The sequence below is a fragment of the Acomys minous genome (genome assembly GCF_964271855.1).
Source record: "Acomys minous genome assembly, chromosome: 13".
NCBI lineage: Eukaryota > Metazoa > Chordata > Mammalia > Rodentia > Muridae > Acomys > Acomys minous.
The window spans coordinates 69,448,922-69,473,134 of record NC_140495.1 but is presented as its reverse complement, the minus strand read 5'-3'; the positions used below and the strand labels follow the sequence as shown (position 1 = coordinate 69,473,134).

General features: G+C 48.0%; 2 protein-coding genes across 2 annotated transcripts in view; one reads left to right on the top strand and one right to left on the bottom strand.

The window, feature by feature from the left end:
* PAQR8 (progestin and adipoQ receptor family member 8) overlaps positions 1-24,213 on the bottom strand; it is a 227,069-nt gene that overhangs the window by 45,089 nt on the left and 157,767 nt on the right. The gene's annotated exons all lie outside the window — the stretch shown is intronic.
* Positions 2,186-24,213, top strand: part of TRAM2 (translocation associated membrane protein 2) — an 80,297-nt gene continuing 58,269 nt past the window's right edge. The window contains exon 1 of the mRNA XM_084753483.1: positions 2,186-2,430. Coding sequence (XP_084609609.1) covers positions 2,311-2,430 — 120 coding nt within the window. The 5' untranslated portion in view covers positions 2,186-2,310. The remainder of the gene's footprint in view (positions 2,431-24,213) is intronic.

Genomic DNA, 24,213 nt, shown 5'->3' with positions numbered 1-24,213 from the left:
AGAAGTCTTGGGGAACTTGGACTTAGAGATGGCTGTGATGGTTTTTGGCACTTGATCCACAGGTGTCAGTGTGGTGCACTTCCAAACACGAAGACAGAATCTTATGTCTGATTGCTCAATTAGACTTCAAAGGGAAGAGCTGGCTTATTTATAAATAGGGAAGTTCTACTGTCTGTTTCCCATGGTTCTGGGGCTAACGTATTAACGTTAGATGGGCACCATTACTCATTCAAAGGAGATTCCTACAAATCGTTGTGAAACATATGTATGGCTTAGGCTGCATCACTTCAAACAGTAGGGTTCCAGTTTTCACTTTTAAGAACTCAGCTCCCCGGGACTCAGGCTAATGGGCACAGCTGCATGTTGACCATTCGAGCATTTCTACACAGAAAGTCAAGGCGATCCAGTGCTCTTAATCTTCCTGCTCACAAATAGACTTCAGACTGTCCTGAGGCTGGGGGCCAAATTTCAGAAGAGTCTTGACTCGGGAGATGACTCAGTGAGAGATAGCACATGCTGTGCAAGCAGAAAAACCTGACCTTGAATTCCCAGAATCCATGTAAAAACTGGCCACATAACCGGAGCATTTCTACCAGGAAATGGGTGGTGGAGACAGAAGAATGGTGTCTGGAAGCTTAGGGGAGAAGCTAGCTTGGCATACCCAGTGGAAAACTCAACAAAAAGAGAGACATCGAATCAAACAAGGTCGAAGGTGAGAGAGGGCTGATACCGGAGGTTGCTGGAGGGAATGCCTGCATCAAAATACATGAACACGTGAATTCATGCACACACACACACACACACACACACACACACACACACACACACACACACACGATGTGCCAGTCGATCAAACAAGGCTTAGTGCAGTATAGACATTAATATATCTGTTAGTTTCCCTGAAACTTAAAAGACCCAGGGCTGTCTGCTAAATAGCGCACAGTATAGAATACAGGAGATAAATTTCTTTAGGAATTTCATTCAGTTCCAATTACCTTCAGACTGCCATTTTTGCAAACTCGTATTTACTCAGCAGTGAAATACCTGCGGAACTGCTTTAGAAAAAGAAATTAAACATTTCTTTGTTCATTTTGCATTTCTGTGCATTTAGAAGTGATTAGTTGTTCCTTCATTACTGGCAGGATTAAATCCAATATTTACCAGTATAATTTATGTTAAAAGACCTTTGTCCTTCCGGAAGGTTTTGTTCTTGTTTTTTTTTGTTTTGTTTTGTTTTTGTTTTGTTGTTGTTGTTTTTTCGAGACAGGGTTTCTCTGTGTATGTGGTGTTGGCTGTCCTGGTCTCACTTTGTAGACCAGGCTGGCCTCACAGTGATCCATCTGCCCCTGCCTCCCAAATGCTGGGATTAAAGGCGTGCGCCACCACGCCCGGTCCGGAAGTATTTTTAAAACCTTATATTAAATAGAAACTTCAGATGAGAAAGTTCTTTTGTATTTCTTCTGTACTTATTCTTCCACTTTTGATCAATTAATACTGACTGTAGTAGATTTTGAGTGAGCCTTGGAAAACTAGTTCAGGGTTAAGTGAGGGGCTATCTGCCCTCCATTGTAAAGTAAGCTCTACTAGGACAGGGCCTTTGGTTAGCTGCCTGCAGCTTCTGAGCTCTTGACCCTAGCCCTGTGCAAGCCCTCAAACATTGGAGTAGCCAAGCATTCATTTACGGTCCAGCGCAGGGCTGAGGCCAGCGCGAAGCTTCCCGCTACAAGCTCTTCCTGCGGGAAGAAGCTGGGCGCGAGGAGGAGTAGGATCCCGGCCCACTTCCTGTCCGGCTGCGCGGGCGCCGCCTCCTCCCGGAGACGGAGGACAGGGTTTCCATTCCGACGCTTCGGCGAGGTTCACGGACGGAGCGCACCCCAGCGGAGCGCACCCAGGAAGAGCGCACCCAGGCTGGACACTCCTGCCCCGGCCGCGGGCGAGGCGCGAGGGTTAAATGCTCGCCCAGGGGGCGTGGTCGGTGGCGCTAGCCAAGGGACTGGGGGGGCGGGACGGACGGAGGAAGGGGGCGTGGTCAGAGGCGCGCGCCTTTGCGGCCTGGGGGCGGGACGGACGGAAGAAGGGGGTGTGGCCAGAGGCCCGCGCCTGTGCTGCAGCTGCGAGGAGAGGGCTGTGGCCGGGGGCGGTTCCGGGCGGCAGGCTGGGGGCGGGGCGGGCGGAGGAAGGGGGCGGGGCCCGAAGTTGTTCCGCGCTGGGCAGCGGGGCTGGCGGGCGGACCGGGCCGGGCCGGAGAAGTTTTCTCTGCGGCTGCTGAGCGAGGGTGCGGGGCCCCGCAGGCAGTGCACGCAGGCTGCCATGGCTTTCCGTAGGAGGACGAAAAGTTACCCACTCTTCAGCCAGGAGTTCGTCATCCACAACCATGCAGACATCGGCTTCTGCTTGGTGCTCTGCGTCCTCATCGGGCTTATGTTCGAGGTGAGTAGAGCGGGGAGGGGTTGCTGTAGGGACAGGCGGTCCCAACTCCCGTGCTTCCCGGCGCAGACAAGGGTTCCGGACCTCCTCTGGGCTGGAGCCCGCCTGGCTGTCCCGCACGTTATCTGCACCTCTGGCTTTGTGCACTGTGTCCACCCTGGCCTGGACCTAGGGCAGTACAGACAGCACCCCTAGGTCCTCGCTGTGAGGGCCTTGCCATACTCTGTCGCCCCCTTGGGCACCCACTATATCCTGCAACTCTCTCTCAACCCCCCCCCCCCGCCCCGAAACCCATGCCTGGCCTCGAACCAATTTCAGCTCTGCCTTCCTGGCCTCAAGATTGGGGTTTCCTTTCTGGTGTCTGGGTGCCAAGCTGGGAGACTCCCAGACCCGCAGTAATTGCACAATTCCCCCCCCCCCCCTTCTCCTAAATAGGGGCCGCCAGATCTTCTAAGTTCTTCCATTGGAAGGTACCCTAGGCCTTCTACACCTCTCCTGTGGCTTTCTGGGTGTTCTTCATTTTGGAGTCCCTGGAGCTTGCTCTAGGTGTTCACATGTGGCCTAGGCTCCATTCCAGTGGGGGCCTTCTGCGACCAACCTCTCTTTAAATATGACCCAAAGGTCTAGTTTTAAGATATCCTTTGGCACTTTGGACTGACTGTCCCTGTAGATCAATGTGTGAATTGGACCCAGATCCTTATCACCTTTGTAGGAGCCAGGAGAGGAGCAGGATTCCCTCAGCTTTTAGGTGAAAGGTGATTTCTCCTGTAGCTGCAAGGATGTGGAATGGGGACGGAGAGTGGTTAGTGTGCCGGTGTAGGCCTCGGAAGTGCCTGCGGTAACCACTAAAGGCGTCAGCATCTAAGGGGGAGAGAGGGTCTCTCCTACGAAGTGAGAGAGAGAAAAAAAAGTGATACTGAAAAGTGAGAAGGCCTAGAGGAAACTGAGTATGGGTCGTCCCTTGTGGTGTATATTGCCTCAAGAGCGCCATGTGTGACAATGAAGTGGTATGTGACACTCCCTCGGCTCTCGCCGTAGTCTCCTGGTCCTGAGCACACTCTGCTCCTGTCCTCCCTTCTGGGGGTAGCAAAAAGCGGTACCTTTTAAAAAACGTTGCCTGTCGTCTCTCTTCTGTTACTGTTACCTGTTACACAGGTCCTGTTTGGCTGATGAACCTGCCCCTAGCTGGGGATATTCTTGTGGCACTCAGGTCTGAGCTGGATGCACGCTCTTAGCCGGGCTGTAGGGTTTATGGCGGGAGAGAATCTGGGGTTGGGGTTGGTGTCTACACTCTCTTGGAAATGATTTCACTTCACTCATTCTCCACCCCCCCACCTCCACTCATGTTTCCCTTGAGGCTCTGGAAAAGAATGTCTCAGTGGAGACTGCAGCCTCAGTTTCCCATCATTGAGGGCGCCGTGAAAACCTGTCTTCCTTAAAGAGTGATTGTAAAGCTTAAAGCGGGGATTTTTCTCAGCAGCAAAAAAAGCCATTCCTCTGTACCAATGAGAGAATCTGTTTCTTGCTCCTGGACCCTTGTTATTATTTAACATAATGGCTTAATGAGAAAGCGGAGGACCTGCTTTGCTTAGCATTTGCCTTCAGTCTGTTTGCTGTTGGCCATTCTAAGAGGCCACGCTCCGGTTCTTGGAGGGTAGGGCTGGAAAGACGCATGTGTCAATCTTAAACCTCATAGCCATGTGCTCCGCAGCTGGCCGGAGTCTCTTGCATAGCCTGTGGCTCTCTGTGGTATCGCTAGCATTTGTCTAGATTTTTTTTTTTTTGGCTTTACCTGCCTTATTGTTGTGCAGAAAGAGACACCTAATGTTTGTACTCCTTTGTTCCCTATCTCTAGCCTTTCGGGAAGCCCTTTGTATTAGATCAGTGACAATCTGTGGAAACTGACAAGTGTCATTCCTAATACCTGAAGAGAAAGGACTAAACCAAGAGGGGGAAAAACCGTTTCCCGTTTCATTAGGACTGACCTTAGGGCTGTAGAACAGACTTGGTTGTGATGCCAACAAACCCCCCTCTTCGCTGCCACATCTTCTTCTGTAGTACTTTAGCCCTATGGAACTTACAGGACAGATGCTTCTTTCTGAAGTAGCGTTGAGGACTCACCAGGGTGAGCTGTTTTAGGAGGAAGGGGGCTTTCCCCTGAACCTCCAATATCAAAGACTTGTGATCTGTGCTGGTTATAGGAGGTCTTCACTAACTGTTTCTACCTAGTGACTGTACAGAGATATATGAGAGAGAGAGAGAGAGAGAGAGAGAGAGACAGACAGACAGACAGACAGACAGACAGATCAGTTTTCAGCATGTGTGCACTTAGAAGTCTGTTGTCATTACTAAAAGAGAACAGAGACATCCCAGAAAGAAGGAGATGGGGAGACGCTTAGCACAGGGCAGAATGAATATTTCTGGGATTTTCTGGCGCGGCAGTGTTGGTGTGTGTGTGTGTGTGTGTGTGTGTGTGTGTGTGTGTATGTGTGTGTGTGTTTACAGGTAGGCATATAGTGGGAAGAAGGAAGTGTAGGGGGAACAGGGAGAAAAGTCCTCAGGCTCCTAACTTTGGATCTTGGTCCAGGCTAGGACTCCTTCATTTAGAAAGCCAAGCCAGGAAAACTGTATTGTAATTCTTCCAATAGAATGTAACTCTTGTGATCACCCCCCTCCCTTAAGTCCCTTGTCTAGCCTCTGCTGTTCCCTGTAACACCCCCCACCACACACACACACACACACACACACACACACACACACACACACACACACAAGCAAGCCGAGGCCTTCAGATCCATGTCAGCGCCCTTTGCTAGTTACCTCTGCAACACTCATGGGTTTTGATTCCCCACCCCGCCCCAAGGCTTCGGCTCTGTCTTTAGGGAGATGTTGACGCCAAATTCTTTCCCTTGGGATCACTTCCTTTTGGGAACACATGAAAGGCTGTCTGGCCCCTGTTCCCCCAAGCTGTGCTCAGACACACTTTTAGTTTAGTCTCAGGTTATCTTCTTTTCAAGGCAGGGACAGCTTCTTCCCCAGCCCAGGTTTTGTCCCATCTTATGTCTGTTTGGAATAGAGCTGTTCTGTGCAGCCACACTGCACTTGGCTAAAAAATGTCAGGAATGTGGGACTTTATCCCCCCCCCCCCCCCTTCCTTTCCAGCTTTCTCTTTCTTAGCTCGGCTTCAGGAGAGGTGGTGCAAGGGGCAGTTTTGTTCTCAACAGTTTGGACTTTTCTTAGGAGGAGTGTGGTTCTTCAGGGTGTGGGTGGCCAGTTGGGATGTGTGTCTAAGTCAGATTTGAAAGTAGCCAATCCTCCCTCCCCTCTTCCCTTCGCCTTCCAGTGCCTAGTGCCACGTTTCCAACTGAAGCAGGCAGGGGAAGAGGGAAAACTCCTCCATTAGCCAATGGAGAACGAGAAATAGGGGGCGCTTGGAAGAGAGGAAGCAATATCTGTATCACCTTGAAAATGTCATCTCAAGATGGAAACTAGTTCCTTCTTCTTCTGTTTCTGCCACTGCAGAGAAATGTTTCCGGGATTCTGAGGGTCGTTTAGAAGTTTGGGGTTTGGTTTTTTATATAGCCCATGGTGATGATGTAAAGGGTATAGGACCCAGACAGGTTTCGGAGACAGGTGTGGAAGATAGCTTCCCCCCCCCCCAACCACTTTCTTCCCTGTTCCTGACCCCACGACAGAATTTGTCAGGAAGAAATACTTGCAGAACATACAGTGGGGGCCCACTGCATGTGTCATAAGTCTTTGGATTGAGGGGTCTATGGCACCATATCTTACTCCTCTATGTACCTGTGGGTGTCATAGCCTGGAACCAGGCAGCTGGTCCAGTCTCTTGATGCTAGGTTAGAAGGTTATGTTACGCATTATGAAGAGATCCTTCTAGAAGTGCATGAGCGGCACACAGAGACACCCGTGGACGTCAGTTGATTTTTTGCTAACTTCTAATGCACTTTTGAGGATGTTACTTTGCCAGCTTTTGCGATCCCTGACTTGATACCTCTGTCCCTGGAGCTTGGGGTACAGTGTGCTGGGGATGTCAGAGTTCCCCAGGAGAGGGTCCCTCATTCTCATGGGTGCCTTGTTTGGTGGGATTCCTGCATGTGCAGGCACTCAGTGACTTGAGCAACAGAACAGAGATTTGGAGCTTTGAGTTTCTCTCGATCAGGACTCCAGTTTAACCCCATTCTATGGGATGAAAGGATGTGTTCATTAGTCTTCTCTTTGGGCGAAAGTGAAAGATGGTATTGGGCAGTCTAACATGCTAAAAGTCCCCCTAGCATGGGGCTGCTTTCCTGGTGCTTGAGACATTCACGCTGATGACTGTTGCCTCTGGTTTCTGTACTGGGTCCGAGGGTGTGTTTTCCATCCTTGGACCACTCACTGGGGGCCCTGGCTGGATGTTGTTGCAGGGATGATGCATTTTGAGATGAATACCTTTCTCAGCACTAGCCATCTACTGTCCGAACGACTTTCCCTTGGTTCCTCTCACTCCCCTTTGCCTCAAGGATCCTGCACCACACACAGCACGTTTTTTTCTCTCGGACACTTATCTTATTAGAACACGAGGGGTGAGTACCAGAGGGTCTTGGTGCTGCCGCTGTCACTCCTGGGGCAGTAAAGACTACGAGGAAACAGCCCTGAAAGCTACATAGGTGTCACTTCTCCTGCTCACTCTGTTGTCTGGACCCTCAACGGCTTATTTCTCAGAGGCACTCTCCAGGCTGGTCACAGCAGAATGCCTTAGTCCCAACTGTTTGTGGAATAACATGTGTTGCTATGGTGAAAGCTTCACTCTGGCAGGCATGAACTCCTTTTTGATCTGCTTTGTCGTCGTCGTGGTCGTGGGCAGGGGCCCCAGAAATCATTCTGTGGCATAGCTGATGTGCTTCTCGTTCCCACCCTGATAAGTGATGAAGCCAGAGGTCTGATAAGAGCGGATTAGAATTCCCACATGACAGAAATGCTTTCTAATCAGCCAGTGTGCCATTAGCTTGCTTTGGTGGGAAACGTTCCCCGATGCTATCTCGTGTAGCCTTCTTATGCAGTGCTTCGTATCTGGTATCCATTGGTACCTAACGGGTAGAGGAAGGAGGGGTGAGGGGAAAGAAAACAGCAAAACTACCAGTAGAGCTCCTGAGCAGCTCTTCTTGTTTCCTGGGCAGCCCTGTATCCTCTATTTACTCCTAACTCTGCCCTGATTTACCTCTGCTGTCTCAGATGTCCAGCTGTGGGGGGAGATCCAAACCCGGCTTAGACACAGCTGGTTAGTATTGTGAGCTAACTGTGCAGTTTAAAGAGCTTTGCAAGGGGTTCTTCTGCATGGTGTAAGTTCACATAACTTTTCTTGCTTTTTGAACAGAGGAAATGGAGCCAGATTGTGAGTTAGGGGGTGCCAAGGCCTCTGGGGCCCTCCGGTGAGTTTGTTGGAGGCCAGGCTTAGGATGGGGAGGGGGGTACCGGGAGGGGAGAAGTGGGGTGGGCTGCCACGTTGCCTCTTGATGTCTTCTTTCGTTTGTCTGGAGGAATTGGCAGTGTTTTGCATCTGTGAAATGTTTTACTGGCCTCACCCTGTAATCGGGATGGTTTATGGGGCTTGCCATACCCATCCAGAGCCTGGCTTCTAGAGGAGAGATTTGGCCAATGACTATCCACTCTCCGTTAGAGCCAGAGCCAAAAATAAGAAGCCAGCAACGTCTGGCTCACATTTAGAACTCAGCTCTGATGTCCCCACTACTGGGGCGTCTGTGGAATGTAGCCACAGGCAGCTTTATTTTCTCTTTGTCTGAATGGGTCTGTTTATTACCTGGAAGTAATATCCGTGGGCCTTTACACTCAGAAGCCTTTCTGCCCAGAATGATCATGGAAATTCACATCTCCCTCAAGGAGACTGTAGAGTGACCCAAATGTATGTCTGTCACATGTGATCACAGATGAAGAGACAGGAGCTTTGCCTACCACTGTAGTCACTGCCTGCCATTATCCAATGTCTGTGTGAGATAAGGGGTTTCTGGTTGTAGTTTGCTCGCTGACCTTATCATCAAGTTAATATTTGTGGTCATGGCTCAAGGGCACATTTTCTGTTTTATGAGTTCACGACCTTAGAGGGCAACCTAAGAAATTATCTACTGTGTTTGCAGAAGAGAAAAATAAGCCCCACCCCCCAAAGAGGTTGAGAAATTTGCCCAAGACAATTAGAGTGACTGTTTGACAACCTGAAGCCACACCCAGGTCCACCTCTGGTGTATCTTCTGTGTCACTGCCTTGAACTCTAGACTCTGTCTTTGAATGCCAGTGTGTGTGTGGAAGCCTTGAAAGTGATATATGATGCTTAAGACCACTGGACTCATTCATTTGCTAGATGCTCATGAAATGGCAGAGTACTGGTGATGTGCTTGCATGAGCTCAGGGAATGCAGAGTTGAAGAAGGTCAGAGTCCTGCCCTCAAAAAGGTCACAGTGTGGTACCTTAAATCTGCTGGCACTAAGTGGGTCATAGTGGTCCAGGCCCGTGAGCCCAGCTACACCAGAGGCTGAGTCGGGAATATTAAGAGTTCAAAGCTAGCCTGGGCAGCATAGGGAGATACTGCCATAAAAATGCTGTGATGGAGCTCTTTGGCATGCTTGCCGAGCATATGCAAAGCCACAGATGGGGAAATAGTTGTGGGTGGGAGTCAGGCCTTAAACTTCATGTGTGTGACAGGTGCAACCTTCCATAGACTCTTGGGCCTCAACCCTGAGCTACTGTGCTTTGGTGGAAGAACAGTTATTAAGAACAAGCACCCTGAGCCAGTTGTGGTGGTGCATGCCTTTAATCCCAGCACTCAGAGGCAGAGACAGGTGGATCTCTGTGAGTTCAAGGCCAGTGTGGTCTACAAAGTGAATCCAGGACAGCAAGGGCTACAAGAGAAACCCCCTGTTTCAGAAACACACACACACACACACACACACACACACACACACACACACGCAAACAAAACAACAACAACAACAAAAAACTAGCACCCTGGCTGTGGGTGTGGCTGTGACGGTCACACCTGGAGATCTTGCGGGGCACAACTGGCACTCATCCGTAAGTTATTACTCTGAGGCAGGACATAGGGCCTCATATCAAAAGTCCCATAGGCTCGGGGGCTTTCAAAAGCAGCAATTCTTTATCACTGTTTTAAAGTCTGAGTAAACCCAAGACCGAGGCCCTGGCTGACCTTGCCTTGGGGGAGGGTCTGCTTCCTGCCTTGTAGTGGCATCTCTATATCTTTATGAAGCTGAGAGAAGGGAAGGAGAAAGGGGTGCTTGATGTCTGCGGTCTCACAAGGGTTTTGTAATTGTGATTAATTACTCCCCAAAGGTCCCACCTGCTGATGCCACTGCACTGGGGATAGGTTCTCAGCCTAGGAATTTTTGGTGGCAGGCATCAAAAGTTCTATCCATAACAGACTGCTGTGTGTGTGTGTATGTGTGTGCGTGTGTGTGTGTGTGTGTGTGTGTGTGTGTGTGCGCGCGCGCGTGTGTATGTGTGCATGTGTGTGTGTGTGTGTGTGTGTGTGTGTGTGTGTGTGTGTGTTCTGTTTATTTGCATGCATGAGTGGGAAGGCCAGAAGTCAATACTTTGGGTCTCTTCCTCTATCAAGGTCTCTCACTGAACCCACAGTGTAAGGATTTGAGTAGCCTGGCTGGCTAGGGAGCTTCAGAATCTGCTTGTTGCAGTGACAGACACTTGCTGCCATGACCAACTTTGACGTGGGTGCCAGGGAACTCAGATTTAGGTCCTCATTCTTGTGTGGCTTGGAGGTTACCAAGTGACCTATGTCCCTAACCTGTCATAAGGTGCCTTAAGATTTTTGTTTTCAGGACTGGAAATGAAACCCAGACCCCGCACATGCTAGGCAAGTGTCCTTCTACCTGTGAGACATATCCCCCGCTCTTGGGTTTTGTGGTGGTTGTTGTTGTTGTTGTTTTGTGGGGTTTTTTGTTTTGTTTTTTTGAGACAGCATTTTACTCTGTAGTGTTGGCTGGCCTAGAACTTGCTAGATGGAGCCTGCTTCTGCCCTCTAAGTGTGATTAAAATATGTGCCTGGCTCTCTGCTGTTTTTTGTTTTTTTGTGGGGAGGGGGAGGAGTTGTTTGTTTGTTTGTTTGTTTATTGAGAGAGAGAGCCTCACTAGTATCCTGGCTGACCTTAAAAGCAAGGCTCCCGTCTCAGCCTCCCAATTATTGAAATTACAGGCATAAGCCACTGCATGAGTGGGGCAGGACTTCTCCACAGAACTGGGTTGTTTAAGCAGGGCATGCCACATCTTCCTCATAAAGTTAGAGTCTTTACCAGGGAGTGATTCTTCTTTTTCTCCTCAGAAGATTTTTAAAAGAATTTTCTTTTTACAGGGAATTCTTTTGAGTGGCTCCCCACCAATAGATGTCTGTGGCTTCAGGGGAGAGAGAAAGAGACGTGCCACTCAGGACTGTGGGTAGATACAGACGGAATTTATAGTGCTGTCTCCCCAGCGCTTGATGGCCTCTGCTCCATGAAGGGGGCACAGTTTCTGTTAATCAGCACATAGTGGCTTCTGCTTAGTACCTAGTGTGGGGCAGTAATCTTCACAAGTGGGTGTTGAGTCAGTAAGAGCATGGGTTGTGTTTAAAGGTGCCACAGCTAGGGTTAAGAGCAGTGTGTATGGGGGGGGGGCTGTTCTTGAAGATCTAGTCCAGCCGTTCTTAGAGTTCAACAGGAAACACTGAGGTCTGCTCCACTTCCGGCTGAGATGCATTCCTCAGAACCGGGAGCAGAGTTGAACTTCTCGAGCTAGAGGATGACGTTCTCAACTCGTACTTGGTGCCCCATCAGCTTTTGACCTCACTGGACAAGGGGGATAACTTGTTTCTATGGATTCTGCCACTGCCGTGTGAAAGGCAGATGGCGACCTGAGAAGGAGTGTTTGATGGCTGATTTATTGATTTCGTTTTTCATTAGCAGTTTTGTTTTTAGTTTGGGCAAAACATCTGGCGAGAGTTCCTCGCTGTTAGATTTGTGGCTAGCGCCGTGTGGAGGCCGGCAGCTGGGAGCTGGGTGTGTGATAAGAGACCCAGAGCAGTGGGGCATGGATTCTTCCTGCAGATTGCTGTGTGGCCCATGCAAGTCCCTTCACTTCTCTGGACTAACACTTGCTTTATGGAGCAGGGGGTGGGGGCGGCAGGGGAGTCGGTGGCTGTGGGGGTATGGGGTGAAGGATGGCAGGTGGGAGGTTGGAAGTTTGGGGGCTCACTCTCCTGTAGCTCAGCTGTGTCTTTTTTTTTTTTTTTTTTTTTTACTATGGGCCTGTACAAGGGCAGAGGATGAGCACAGAGCCTACATTGCCAGGAAGGAAGAGGAAGGGAATAGAAGGAGGAACCTGTCCTCTCCCACCCCCCACCCCCCCACCCCCGTTTGTGACATTTTACTTGAACACAGCTGCGCATCCACTGGATTTAAGAGCCTCTACTTCTCTTTTGATTTCATTTTTGATTTGCATTGGAATCCGTTTTGAACTGAAGTTTGGACTTCTCACCTAATTACGGGGTAGCAGAACTTAGGTAGAGATGGAGAAAATCCATATTTAAAAGGAATCATAGTCAGACCCTACTGTCTCCTGCAAGGTTGACCTGGGAAGAGAACAGGCTGTACATAGCCTGGTCCCTGTCTGGCCTGACTGTCCTATGCACTTTGTTCTGCCAGCTTAGGTTCTCTCACCCCAGCTCTCTGAGTGTGGTCTGGGACCTTAAGACTGAAAAAGCTGTTTTTCACATTTAATGATAGATCTGTGTGTGTGTGTGTGTGTGTGTGTGTCTGTCTGTCTGTCTGTCTCTCTCTCTGTGTGTGCGCCTCTCTGTCTGCCTCTCCCACCCCCCCAACCCCACTGCCCCTCCCCCAGCCCCCTCCCCCAGCCCCCTCCCCCAGCCCCCCACCCTTCCCCCCACCCTCCCCCCACCCCCCACCCCACACCAACCTAGTGTCCTATCCTGACCTTACTTCTTACCCCATCTCTGCTTTGTTACTCTAACAATGGCATGCTTTCTTCCTCACAATATTGGGAATGAGTCCCACACAACAGGAAGAAGTAAAGTTTTTGTTTGTGTTTGTTTATTTGGGTTGGTTTGGGTTGGTTGTTTTAGATGGGATCTCACTGTGGTCCATGCTGGTCTGAAACCCACTTCTGAGTGCTGGATTGCAAATGTGCCAGGCTCACTGTATCGCATCGTACTTAACTATCTTCTAGGGCCTGGTTTCAAATAAGAAGGCTACACAGAAAAGCTCTGTCTCAAGAAACCAAACCAAACCAAACCAAAACAGAATCAGCCATTGCATCTAGTATTTAAAACACTACAGTAATTTGGGGGACCAGTGAGATGGCTTGGTGGATAAAGGGCCCTTGCTACAGAGTCTGATGACTTGACTTCAACCTCCTACAGGTTGTCCTCAGATTTACATGCGCGCGCACACACACACACACACACTATAAGTATAATAATAAAATGAAATACTACTTTTTTTTTTTACTAACTCCAAATTAAAAAAAGAAAGTTGTTCTATCCAGGCAGTGGTGGCACATGCATTTAATCCCTGCACATAGAAGGCAGGGGCAGTGGGATCTCTGTGAGTTCAAAGCCAGCCTGGTGTACAGAGTAGGTTCCGGGATAGCCAGGACTGCACAAAGAAATACTGTCTCGAATCCCCTCCCAAAACAACAACAAATAAGTTGTTCATACTTATGACTACCAAAAACAATAGCCATTCACTTAACTATCATCAGACCTAGCTATTTATATATTAATTTGAAAATACTATATAAGAAGTTCAGTCTTAGAGAATTTTTTGACCACAGAACATTCTCTTGGATGCTGCTACTTACCACATTGTTTTCTGACTTTGTTTTTGTTTTCATAGTAACAAGATAGGAAGAGACCTTTGTGACCTGGCTGTGTTAGGAAACTATTACAGGCCATAGTTTACAGAGGTCAAGGTCACTCTGGCAGCTAGGTTGCCAGAGTTTGCATTCTGCTCCAGCCCTGCCATATTGGTAAATTAACTTTCGTGTGCCTCAGTTTTCTCATCCTTAACACAGGATTAATAATATGTCACAGAAATTTTAGGAGTGCTGGGAATGTTCTTATAAACACATACTATATTATATACTTATATTAATATATATTAATTATATTAATAAACAGCACATAATATACAGCACAGTCACCAATAAGGTGTTTCTTATTGCTGTTAAGCTGAGACAGTGCTGCCTGGTACCTCAGCTATGTGTAACTGTTCTTTGTGTCTGTAGCATCCACTTGGAACAGGATGTGGGTCAGAACTGATGATGGCCCTAAACTGCTGCCAGGAGCTCCATGCTCAGCTTGCCTTCCAGGTCCAGTTCACATCTTACTTGCACGGGACCTGAATATGTTTGTTGGTTGGTACTATGATGGAGGTTGAACACAGTGGATGCTAGCAAATCCTCTACCACCAAGCTAAGGCCCTATCTAACTAAATACAAGTGAATTTCATTTTTGCAGCTGGGTCTCATCCCCAAGGTATCTCATTACATAAATGCAAATATATCCCAAGTTCTGAAGAAAGAAAGAGCCTAGAATACTTCCCAACCTGTGTATGGGCATAGATTTCTGTACATCTGTAATAAGTAATATTAGAGTTTTGAACCTAGATGTGGCCCTATTGAAAGTAAGGCTGCCCAGGGTGAGTCATTTCTAGAGCTTCTGGGAAGCGCCAGTTTTATCACACTGAAATAAGAGTGTCTTCTGCCTAGTTCATTATCACCCACAGAATGTGAAAGAAGCAGTTTAGGTTTCTTATCAAGCTGCCTGGGCGATAAACTAATTAAGCAGTGTTCACCTACCTGGCCTCTTCCTTCCCTCCCTCCTTCTCTCTCTCCTTTCCTACCCCCACTCATCGATGCACCTACTCTATGCAAGGCTCTGAAATCTGAATGGGAAAGCAGCTGGCATATTTGTTGACATGCGTATCTTGATAAAGAAGAGAAGCTGATAGTACCTTGTGGCCACGTTTCCCGGAGTTACTTGGTTGGAAATTACTCCAGGTATGACAGTTATGGCTTTTCAGGTTGTGACAGATGACGTCTTTAGCATTCAGCTGTGCTGTAACCAGGTGCAACTTTTCCAGTGCTCTTGGCCTCAGGGAGGTGAGTCTGGAATGAGCTGGTTCTTGTCCCTCATTCTGCAATGTTGGTTGAATGGTGTTTGTCTCCGTCAGGGTTTCGATTGCTGTGATAAAACACCAGCACCCAAAACCAACTTGGTGGGGGGTCGTGTTGGGGTGGGGGTCGTGGTGGGTATTTCATCTTACAGCTAGAAGTCTGTCAAGAAGGAAAGTTAGGGCAGGAGCTGATGCAGAGGCCATGGAAGAATGCTGCTTACTGCTTGCTCCTCATAGCTTGCTCAGCTTGCTTTCTTACACATTCCCAGGACCACGGGCCCAGGGGCGGCCCCACCCACAATGAGCTGGGCCCTCCCACATCATCAGACAAGAAAAAGCCCCCAAAGGCTTGCCCCATAGGACAATCTGGTAGGGCCGTTTTCTCAATTGAGGCTCCCTCTTCTCTGATGACCTTAGCTTGTGTCAAATTGACATACAATTAGCCAGAACAGGGGTTGGGGTTTTTTTTTCCCCCAAAGCCATCAATTTGGAAAAGGATACATTATATAACCAGAAAGATCTTACCCTTCCCCCTGGAAGGGAAACAGGTAAGAAACAAGCAGTCACTTGAATGTGAGCTGCCGTATTGGTATTCTATGTGTAGCACCAAGTGGAAAGGATGCTTTGAAAGTATGAAGGAAACATTCCTAACTAAGGAAGACAAGGAAATAGAGTGGATATGGAAGGCCCTAGGGAGAGGACTTGTATCCCCATGAAGGGTGGGGCTGGTTCAGAACCCGAGTGCTCAGCCGGTGGCTAATATAAGTTATTCCAGAGGTAGGATGAGGAAGAAAGAAGTAAGGGGGAAGGTAAAGCTGGATCACAGAGGCCTTGGAGGCCCAGAGGTGAGCTCTTGTCCTGGAGGCGGTCAGGCATGTTTGAGGAGTTTTTGGGAGCACAGTGGTGGGATGCTTTGCTTTGGAGACAGTGGAGAGAGGTGGGGCAAATGAGACTGGACATAGAGTCTGGGCAGGCGGCCGTGGGGCTGGTCCATGTGGGAACTTCCGTTCGGGAAATGTTTCTGTGCCATCTTCTGGCCAGGAGGAAAGTTGTAAGAAGCAGCAGGGACCGGAGTATTCTCCGGTGCGGAACCTCAGTCATCTTTTCTATATGTTTTGCACGCCACAGGCTACTAGCAAGGCCCTTGTGGGGCGTGGGCTTGTTGGGTTGTGGGGTTGAAACTGTTAGTTGCCACTTGGAGACTGGACTGACATAGGTCTTTCTTGCTATTGAACAGGAGTGTTGCTTCCTGAATGTCCCACGTCTTTCCCACCTTTGCCTCAGACACCCTGCCCCCTGCCTCTCTGAGTCTCTTCACCCCGTGTTACCGCCTTGTGTTACTTTCCCATGGCCACCAATCCCCCAAGTGTTCTTCAGACCCATGGAAAAGTTATTAATTTGCATATAGCATCTGTGAGGTTTGTTTTTTTTTTAAAAGGGAGGGGCTGCATACGTTACAGCATCTTTTTCTTCCACCCTTCTATTATCTTTAGCTAATAAGCCACAGTGAGAGTACTGTGTCCTTACTGCAGGATGGCGGAGGCAGTGGAGGCAGGGGGATGGGGATTTCCTTTATGGAAGAGTTTGTAGGGACAGTGGGGATGAGGTGGGGACAGGTGTGGCTGGATAGAGAGATTTGGGTGTGGACTGCCTTCAGGAAAGGCAGTAAGCAGTTGCCTTACGCTGTAGTCTATGTGTAGTTTGCTCTAGGGAGTACCAAGGAGTGTCAACACATAATTTTTTTTTCTGCTTTGAGATGAGGCTAGGGGTCTTCTTATTGAAGCTAGCTTGGGACCCTCGCGGTTTTTAGCTCCATACTACATTTATGTCTTCAGAAGTGTGAGCACCAGCAATAACCCATCCCTGTTATCCTACATCTCCATGACCATGCGGCCTTTTCAACATCACCTCCTGAATGGTTCCCAGGTCTCCTCTCAGCTATAATTCTCTTTGATTTTTTTTTTCTCAAGATGCTTATTATCCCTTGGATGAACTGCTGTAGGGCAGTGGTTCTCAACCTTCTTAATGCTGCCCCTTTAGTGCAGTTTCTCATCTTGTGGTGACCCCTCCCCCATCATAAAATTATTTTTGTCTCTGCTTCATAACTGTAATTTCGCTACTGTTATGAATCATAACGTAAATATCTGTTAGGCAAGGTCTATGATATGTGACCCCTGTGAAAAGGTCATTTGATCCCCAAAGGGGTGGAGACCCACAGGATGAGGACCAGTGATGTGGTCCTGACTTGGCCCCGGCCTCTCCTTATCCCTACCTCAGTTATCCTCAGACGGAGTTGAGGCCAGGTTCTCTCTCCTCCTCCCTGATGCCAGCCTTCCAGACAGCTGAGCAGCCTCATCCTGTCCGGACCTGTGTGCCTCCCAGATATCCCGTGTCTTTGTCACCTTTTCCTGAACATCCCAGCCCCCAAATCTCCTTCTCTCCTTTTTTTCTTTCTTTCTTTCTTTTCTTTTCTTTTTTTTTTTTTTTTTGATTTTTACTGACACCTGTTTCTCTTATAATTCTCCCCCTCAGACCTTACCAAATAGTCCTGCTTAGTCCTCTACTGAAGTTCGTTCTGCCTTTGGGCCATCTTTGCTGTTTCTTCTTCACCCAGTCAGCCAGCCTTGGGTTGAGATTGGATTGCCAGAGATAAAACATGACTAGAAGAGGTGACAAGGTTATTGCTGTCTTGTACATATTAGGTCCAGTGGCAGCATTGAAGGGGTTTCCACCCCACTAGTGTAAAAAGAGATGCTCATCCAGCCCCAAAGCGTGTTGCCTAAGCAGCTTTGTTTTGGAGAGACTGGGGAGAGATGAGAAGCCAAATTCTCAAAGTGTGCACTTGGATATGTCTAGAAAGGGTCTCGCTTTGACGCTGAAGCAGGCCCTGAACACATGATCCTGCCTCCTCAGCCTCCCGATGCTGGGATCACAGGTGTGTGCACCCCACCTGGCTTCCAGTGTATGTTCCAGTGGGGTCTAAGAAAGGATGTAGCGAAAGATGAGTCAGCTGTATCTGGGATGCAGCTGGTGACGACTGTGGACCAGAAAGCCTGGATCTAGGTGCTGGCTTAGGTAATAGGGAGCCATCAAAGACTTCTGAGAAATGGAATGACTAAGCTACATTACGAACAATAGGACCAGTGTAGGTCTGTCCACTTGCTAGGGCCTCTCCCCCAGCAAGGGATAGTTTCGCTCACTGTATCCCCAGCAGGTCTGTACTGATACGAAGGTGTGGATGTGAGTTTACCGAGGTGGTCCAGGGTACTCACAGGAAAGCATGTGTCATCCATGTTCATTCTGCTCCTCATGACATATTGAGCTTCTCTCTCCACGTTCTCGAGTTACCAGTGAGAGGTGCTTGAGAACACATGAGAGATGCTAGTTACTCTACACCACACACAGAGAGAACTTGCATTCTTAGCCTTCAAAGACAAGGGTGAGTGAGTGGGGAAATTGCAGTGGATACCATTTGGTAGTGCACTGATGACTCAAAAACAGAGTTGTAACCCCCCATCTGCCCCCCAACAACACCTGTTCTCATCCATCTCCCCTCCTCCACCCTCTCAGGAACTACTTTTGCTATTTTTGGTGTTTTCTTGTTGAGTTTATTTATGCCAATGTAAGCAGCCACAAAAATGTTCTATAGGGCCAGCAAGATGGCTCAGTGAGTAAAGGTGCTTGCCACACAAGCCTCATGGCCTGAGTTCGCTCCCAGGAGCCCATGGAAAGGAGAGAACTGACTCCACAAAGCTGTTCTTTGACCTCAGGAAGGATGCTGTGGCACAGGGGTTTACACATACACCAGTCTGACAGACATTCACAATTCACACATCATCATCATCATCATCATAATAATAATGTAACAATAAAAATAATATGGCAATAATTGCCATACTAAAACATGTGATATCAATTCAGTGTATCAGTATCTATGCACATATCTGTAAGCATGCATTATTGTCTAATTTTTTTCTTTTTGAGACAGAGTTTTTTTTGTTACACAGAGCCCTGGCTGTCCTGGACTCTTTTTGTAGACCAGGCTGGCCTCGAACTCACAGAGATCTGCCTCCCAAGTGCTGAGATTAAAGGTGTGTGCCACACACCTGGCTATTGTTGTCTCCTTTCTGGTGCACAGTGAGACATCGTCATCTAAATTGATTTGCACCTAGTGATTCCTTTTAACCAGAAGTCTGGGAGGACTTGCTGTCAGTGCACAGGCAACTCTCCTCACATTGTGTGAACACACCTGGATCCATTCACTGAGTTTCCTTTTGATGGACATGTGGCTGGTTTCTAGTCTTTTGTTCTTTCAAAGGATGCTATAGAGAATATGTGGGTACTTGCCTCACCTTGCTCCTGTGGGGAAACATCTTACAGGGTGTTTCACGGAGATGAGGCAGTTGGGTTAAAGTATACTTGTATTTGTAGTTTTGAGAGGTGCTGACATTTTTCCCTGCCCTTTCAATGCTATGTTCAAATCCATGGGTCATTTAGCTACGTGCCAAGATACTATAGTCTGTAGTTTAATACTTAAAGCTCTGCCAGTTTCCACATTGAACTTGTTTGCCATCACATTTGTGTTCTCCCAGCCCGTGTACATAACAATAACAGCAACAACAACAATAATCCTTGAATTTTTACAAAGTATGCTGCTTCCTGCCTTAGGATAAGGGGAATGTTTCCTACTGGTTTTCCTTAAAATTCTTTAAAATATATTTCTTATTTATTCTTGAAATTTTCATACATCTATTCAATGAAATATGGTCACATCTGCCCCCATTTCCCTTCTTCCTCCTCAGCATGTCCCCCTCCAAGCATCTCTTGTTAAAAACAACCCACTAAGTTCAGTCAGTGCTGCTCGTGGTGTGGCATGGGAAACCTACTAGTGGTCACACTCACAAAAGAAAATGATATCAGGCTGGGCCGTGGTGGCGCACGTCTTCAATCCCAGCACTCAGGAGGCAGAGGCAGGTGGATCACTCTGAGTTCAAGGCCAGCCTGGTCTATAAACTGAGTCTAGGACAGCCAAGGCCACACAGAGAAACCTTGTCTTAAAGAGAGAAGCGGGGGGGGGGGGGGTGAGAAAATGATATCTACCCTCCTCCACCCCCAACCCTCCACCCCCCCCCCCCCCCCCCCAGTTTCTTGCAGATCTTCTGGTTGTTTCTTTTGCTCTGGTCCTTCATACAAAGTCTTTCCTCGGGACAAAATCCTTTCCCTCTGCAGCAGTTTCTTCTTCCTCGGGCTCCACACACGTTTTCTAGAAAGCCTTCTTTTCCCCCCTGGGCTGTGTGGTAAGTCTTTCCTGAGCTCCTCGTTTCCCTGTGCCCCCCTTCTGATGACACTGCCCCCAAATGCCACCCCTCTGCCCCATACCTCTTGACTGGCAGTTCCTGGAGGATAGACGTGTCTCATTTTAGCAGTTGGCAGAGCATTCGACACTCTGGTTGCTCTCATGTCATATTCAGCAAGTAAGTGGTAAAGTAGGATTACCAGTTGGTAACTATCTTTTCAGAAACTTTTGCCCCCATTTTAAATCATGATACCAACTCCTCATTCGTTTACTGTTTGAACGCACACAGGTCTGTGCTTCTTAGAGCATTCGCCAATTTCTCTCAACTCACATTATCATGGTTTAGAACGTTTGCATCATTCCCCAAAGAAAAGTTAGCCCGCATTCCTCAATGCTGCCTCCCATCCCTGTCACCACCCCAGAAACCACTAATCTTTCTCTGGGCTTGCCTATTCTGAACATTTTATACAAATGCAATCATACAGCACATGGCTCTCGTGTCTGGCTTTTATTTAGCATAATGTGTTTGAGATTTATGCATGCATCAGTATTTCATATCTCAGCATTTCACGAGTCAGTTTTGTGCCTGACTCGACCGGCTGTGTGGAGATACCATGTTTGTCGTACCCATATGTCAGGTGATGAACATTTGGGTTGTTTCTACTCTTTGGAAAATTGTGAGTAATGCTTTTCTGAACACTCCTATGTAACCATTGGTGTAGAGAGCGTGTGTTCAGTCCTCCCGAGTCTATTTCTACAAACGGAAGTGCTGGGTCAGGAAATAATTTCCATGCAGGCAAGGAGCCAGGGCTGAAAGTATATTGAACAGTTTGTCCTTTTAATTCAAGAGTTTTTTCTCCAGGCCAGTATTGTGTATTGCCCATTATTCTGCCTTCACACAGCAGTTATTGAAGTTATATTGGATGGACTGTGAGGCACTCATCCGTAATTCACAGGCAGATGTCTGAGTTCATATGACACCATTTACTGCTTCCCAGGCACACTGTGCCTTCCTGGCTATGGAGGTTGACAAACACGTATCTTGCCCCAATACCGTAATTCATTTCAAGCCATCTAAATACTCATCTGTGCTGAGCCACTTAGTAAATTATGGGTATAGCCATGCAGGGGAACACTAGCTGCTTAAAACGCGATGAGGCCATGCTTTATGTATTGGCATGGACTGATGCCTGTGGAAAATATTGGCTGTTGATTAGCATGTTGGTATCAGCCCACTTTAATTCAAAACTTATGTTTATGTATGTAGAGGCAATGCCAAGAAAGGTCAAAGCAGACTGTCAGCGTTGATTTTATTTCCAGGAGGGAGGCTAAAGAAGACTTTTTAGCTTTTAGTGATTCTTTTTTTTCTCCCCCAGTAGGTGTGTATAGGTTTTAAATTGATTTCTCCCCCCTCCCCCCCCCCACTTCTCTTTTGCAGAAACAAAGCACTTAAAAAAAATTATGTGGAAGCACTAGGCACCAGTGTAAGGTGTGGGCTCCATTGCCAGCTCTGCCTTGGGGGCCAGGCCATTCACGATAAACACAGTGTCTCACCTGCTTCCTCCCAGAGGCAAGAGAGAGCTTCTAGATTGTAGCCTGCAGGAAGTCTTCGTGAAAGAAATTGGGCTTGGGATTGGCCCTCAGAGGATGGGGGCATGTGCGTGGCAATTGACAGTTGTAGAATTGGGGCTTGGGGGGGTGGTAACAGGCATGCATTGTGTTTGCTTCCAACCTGCAGAGCATTGTAATAAGCCCTTTGCCCAGATTCTCCCTTTTGGTCCTCAAAGCATCCTGGAATGTAGATATTATCACTCCTGCTATACACAGGAGTGAACAGGGGGTTAGAAAGAAAGCAAGCTGAACAGGAGACTCTCATTACTTATAAATGCTAGTTGCAGAATTCAAAGCACATGCCTCACCTCTCAGTGCTGTCCTGTGCTCCATTGTAAACAGGAGATTGAGGCCTATAGAATGCCATGGGCTTGCCCCAGCTGACAGCTCTATAAGCTGGGGAGCATACTGAGGTAAGGATTTTTCCCAGAAGCCCGTCATTTCTGTTACATGCCTGTTTCCTTGGAAGTTCGCAGAATTGGCCATGGGAGCTGGTAGATTCTGGTCAGAGAGGCAATGCAGGACTCCTCTTGGAGATTCACGTGTCATACGCATTTGGGGATTGTTTGGGGCTTTTGTTTTGAGACAGAGTCTCATGTAGCCCAGGCTGGTTTCAAACTTACTTGCACAGCTGAGGCTTTGAGCTCCCGAGGGCTTGCATATTTTATTGAAGCAGAATCCAGTTCCTCTCAGACCTGAGTGGCCATCTCTCTTCAAGTGGGAGGTGGTGTTTCTGACATGGCTCACTTAGCGGAAGACCTCTTTGAAGCAGGCGCTGTCCTCTGAGTGAGCTGAGCGAACAACACTTGGTCATGTCTACAACTCTCAGTAAACGAGGGTGTCAGCTGACACTGGGTTGGGTTAAACCTGAAAAATAGAGTATGGGTAAGTTAGGGAAGGCAACCTGCTGGGTGGATTGGACTGTGTGTCTAGCCTTCTGTATGTTTTGTTGGATGGGAGAGATCCCACCTGCTTGTGCCATTTTTTTTCCCCATAGGACATGAGTCATTGATGATCAGTTACTTAATTGATTTTCCCCCATAGATCCTAAATTCTTCAGCCCAAGATATCAAATTTCATTAAACCAACCATTTCTTCTTCCTCCTCTTCCCTTCCTTCATTGTCATCCTTTTATGGATCATTGTGTTCTTAGACAGATTGCAGCAAAATCTATGTAATGAAAAGTCAGCCATCCTAGCCATTTTGAGGCATAGTTACATGGTTCTGAGTGCAGTCATAGGGCACAGCCAGTCTCCATCCAGGACTGTTGTCATTTGTGTCTTAGGCGTTTATTGCGCACCTCCTGGGAAGTGGTGAAGACAGACTTCCTGCTGGCTGTGTTGCTGCTCACTTGTCATCCCTGCACACTTGTCATCCCAACAGTTGAGAAACTGAGTTAGGAGGATTGTCTGAGTTTGAGGTGAGCCTAGGCTACATAGCAAGTTCCAGGCTGGTGTCAAAGAACCAAACCATGAGAAGAAGCAGGGGTCTAGGCCTGGATCGGGTCACGTTCTCATCCCTCCTCGGGCTTCCTGTCTCACTACACGGATTATCTCTCACCCTGTCGCTGTCTGGAAGGATTGCAGTTTGTGCTGTGTGGAGCCCTGGGGAGTATTGGGGGGGGTGGGGGTGGAGCCTCTGCGATTGTCTGGAACTTTGCCATGTAGCTGTGCCCATGTGGCCTCCAGTGGGGGCAGGGCAAGAGAGGGGCACCTCTGCCAAAACCAGAACTTTACCAAACCCCAAATCAACAGTTTGCCCAAATATAGTCTCCTAGACCTTCAGCCGTGATGCTTTAGCTAAATATACTGTCTCTCAGTTTGGAGGCCCAGCTTCCTCCAGGAGAATGACTGCTGTAATTATTATAAAGTGCCTTTTCTCAATTTGTCTTGGAGAAATGGCCATGATGATGTGGCCCAAGTCGTAGACATGGACCACGTGTAAAACTAAAGTAGATTAAAGAGGTCTGGCTCTGGGTGGCATCTGGCTTCGTGGTTTTCCACCGTGACCTCTCCGTAGTGATGGAGAGTGGTCGCACTGTGTGTGGGGCATAGAGTCCCATGCAGAAGGAGCCTGTCACTATGGAGGCCATCCATGCAAGCTCGTTCCGTAGAAGAGACAGACTTGAGTCCCCCTTGCTTTCTCTGTGGATGTGCACTTTGAATCCGTACTTCGTGTTGTCATGTTGTATCAGGCTTATAAACATGGCAGCCACATATACACAGCGCCACTGCCGGCTGAATCCAAAGCCCTGGCTTTCCTGCTAGCTCCCTCCTTTAAAGAGATAACTTGGTTAAGTTACTTAATCTGTCCCATTTTCTTCTTAGTGAAAGGGGCTAAAAGTACCTGTACTCCCTCTTTGAGATGTTCACAGGAGTAAATAAACTCAGGGCGTATGTGTAGTGTTTTTACCAGCTGGATACATAGTGAGGGCTCAGTCCATCGACTTTCACTGGATGTAATAACTAATTCCACAGATATTGCCCCCTGTGTCTAAGCTGTCATTTTTCTGCATCTCTTATTTTCTTCTTTTGAGACAGGGTCTTTTACGGAGCCCTGGTTGGCATGGTACTTTGTAGCCCAGTTTGGCCTCGAAATTCACAGCATTCTTCCAGACTAAGCTTTATGGCCCCTGAGATTTTATGGCTATACTGCTGTGCCTGGTTCTCA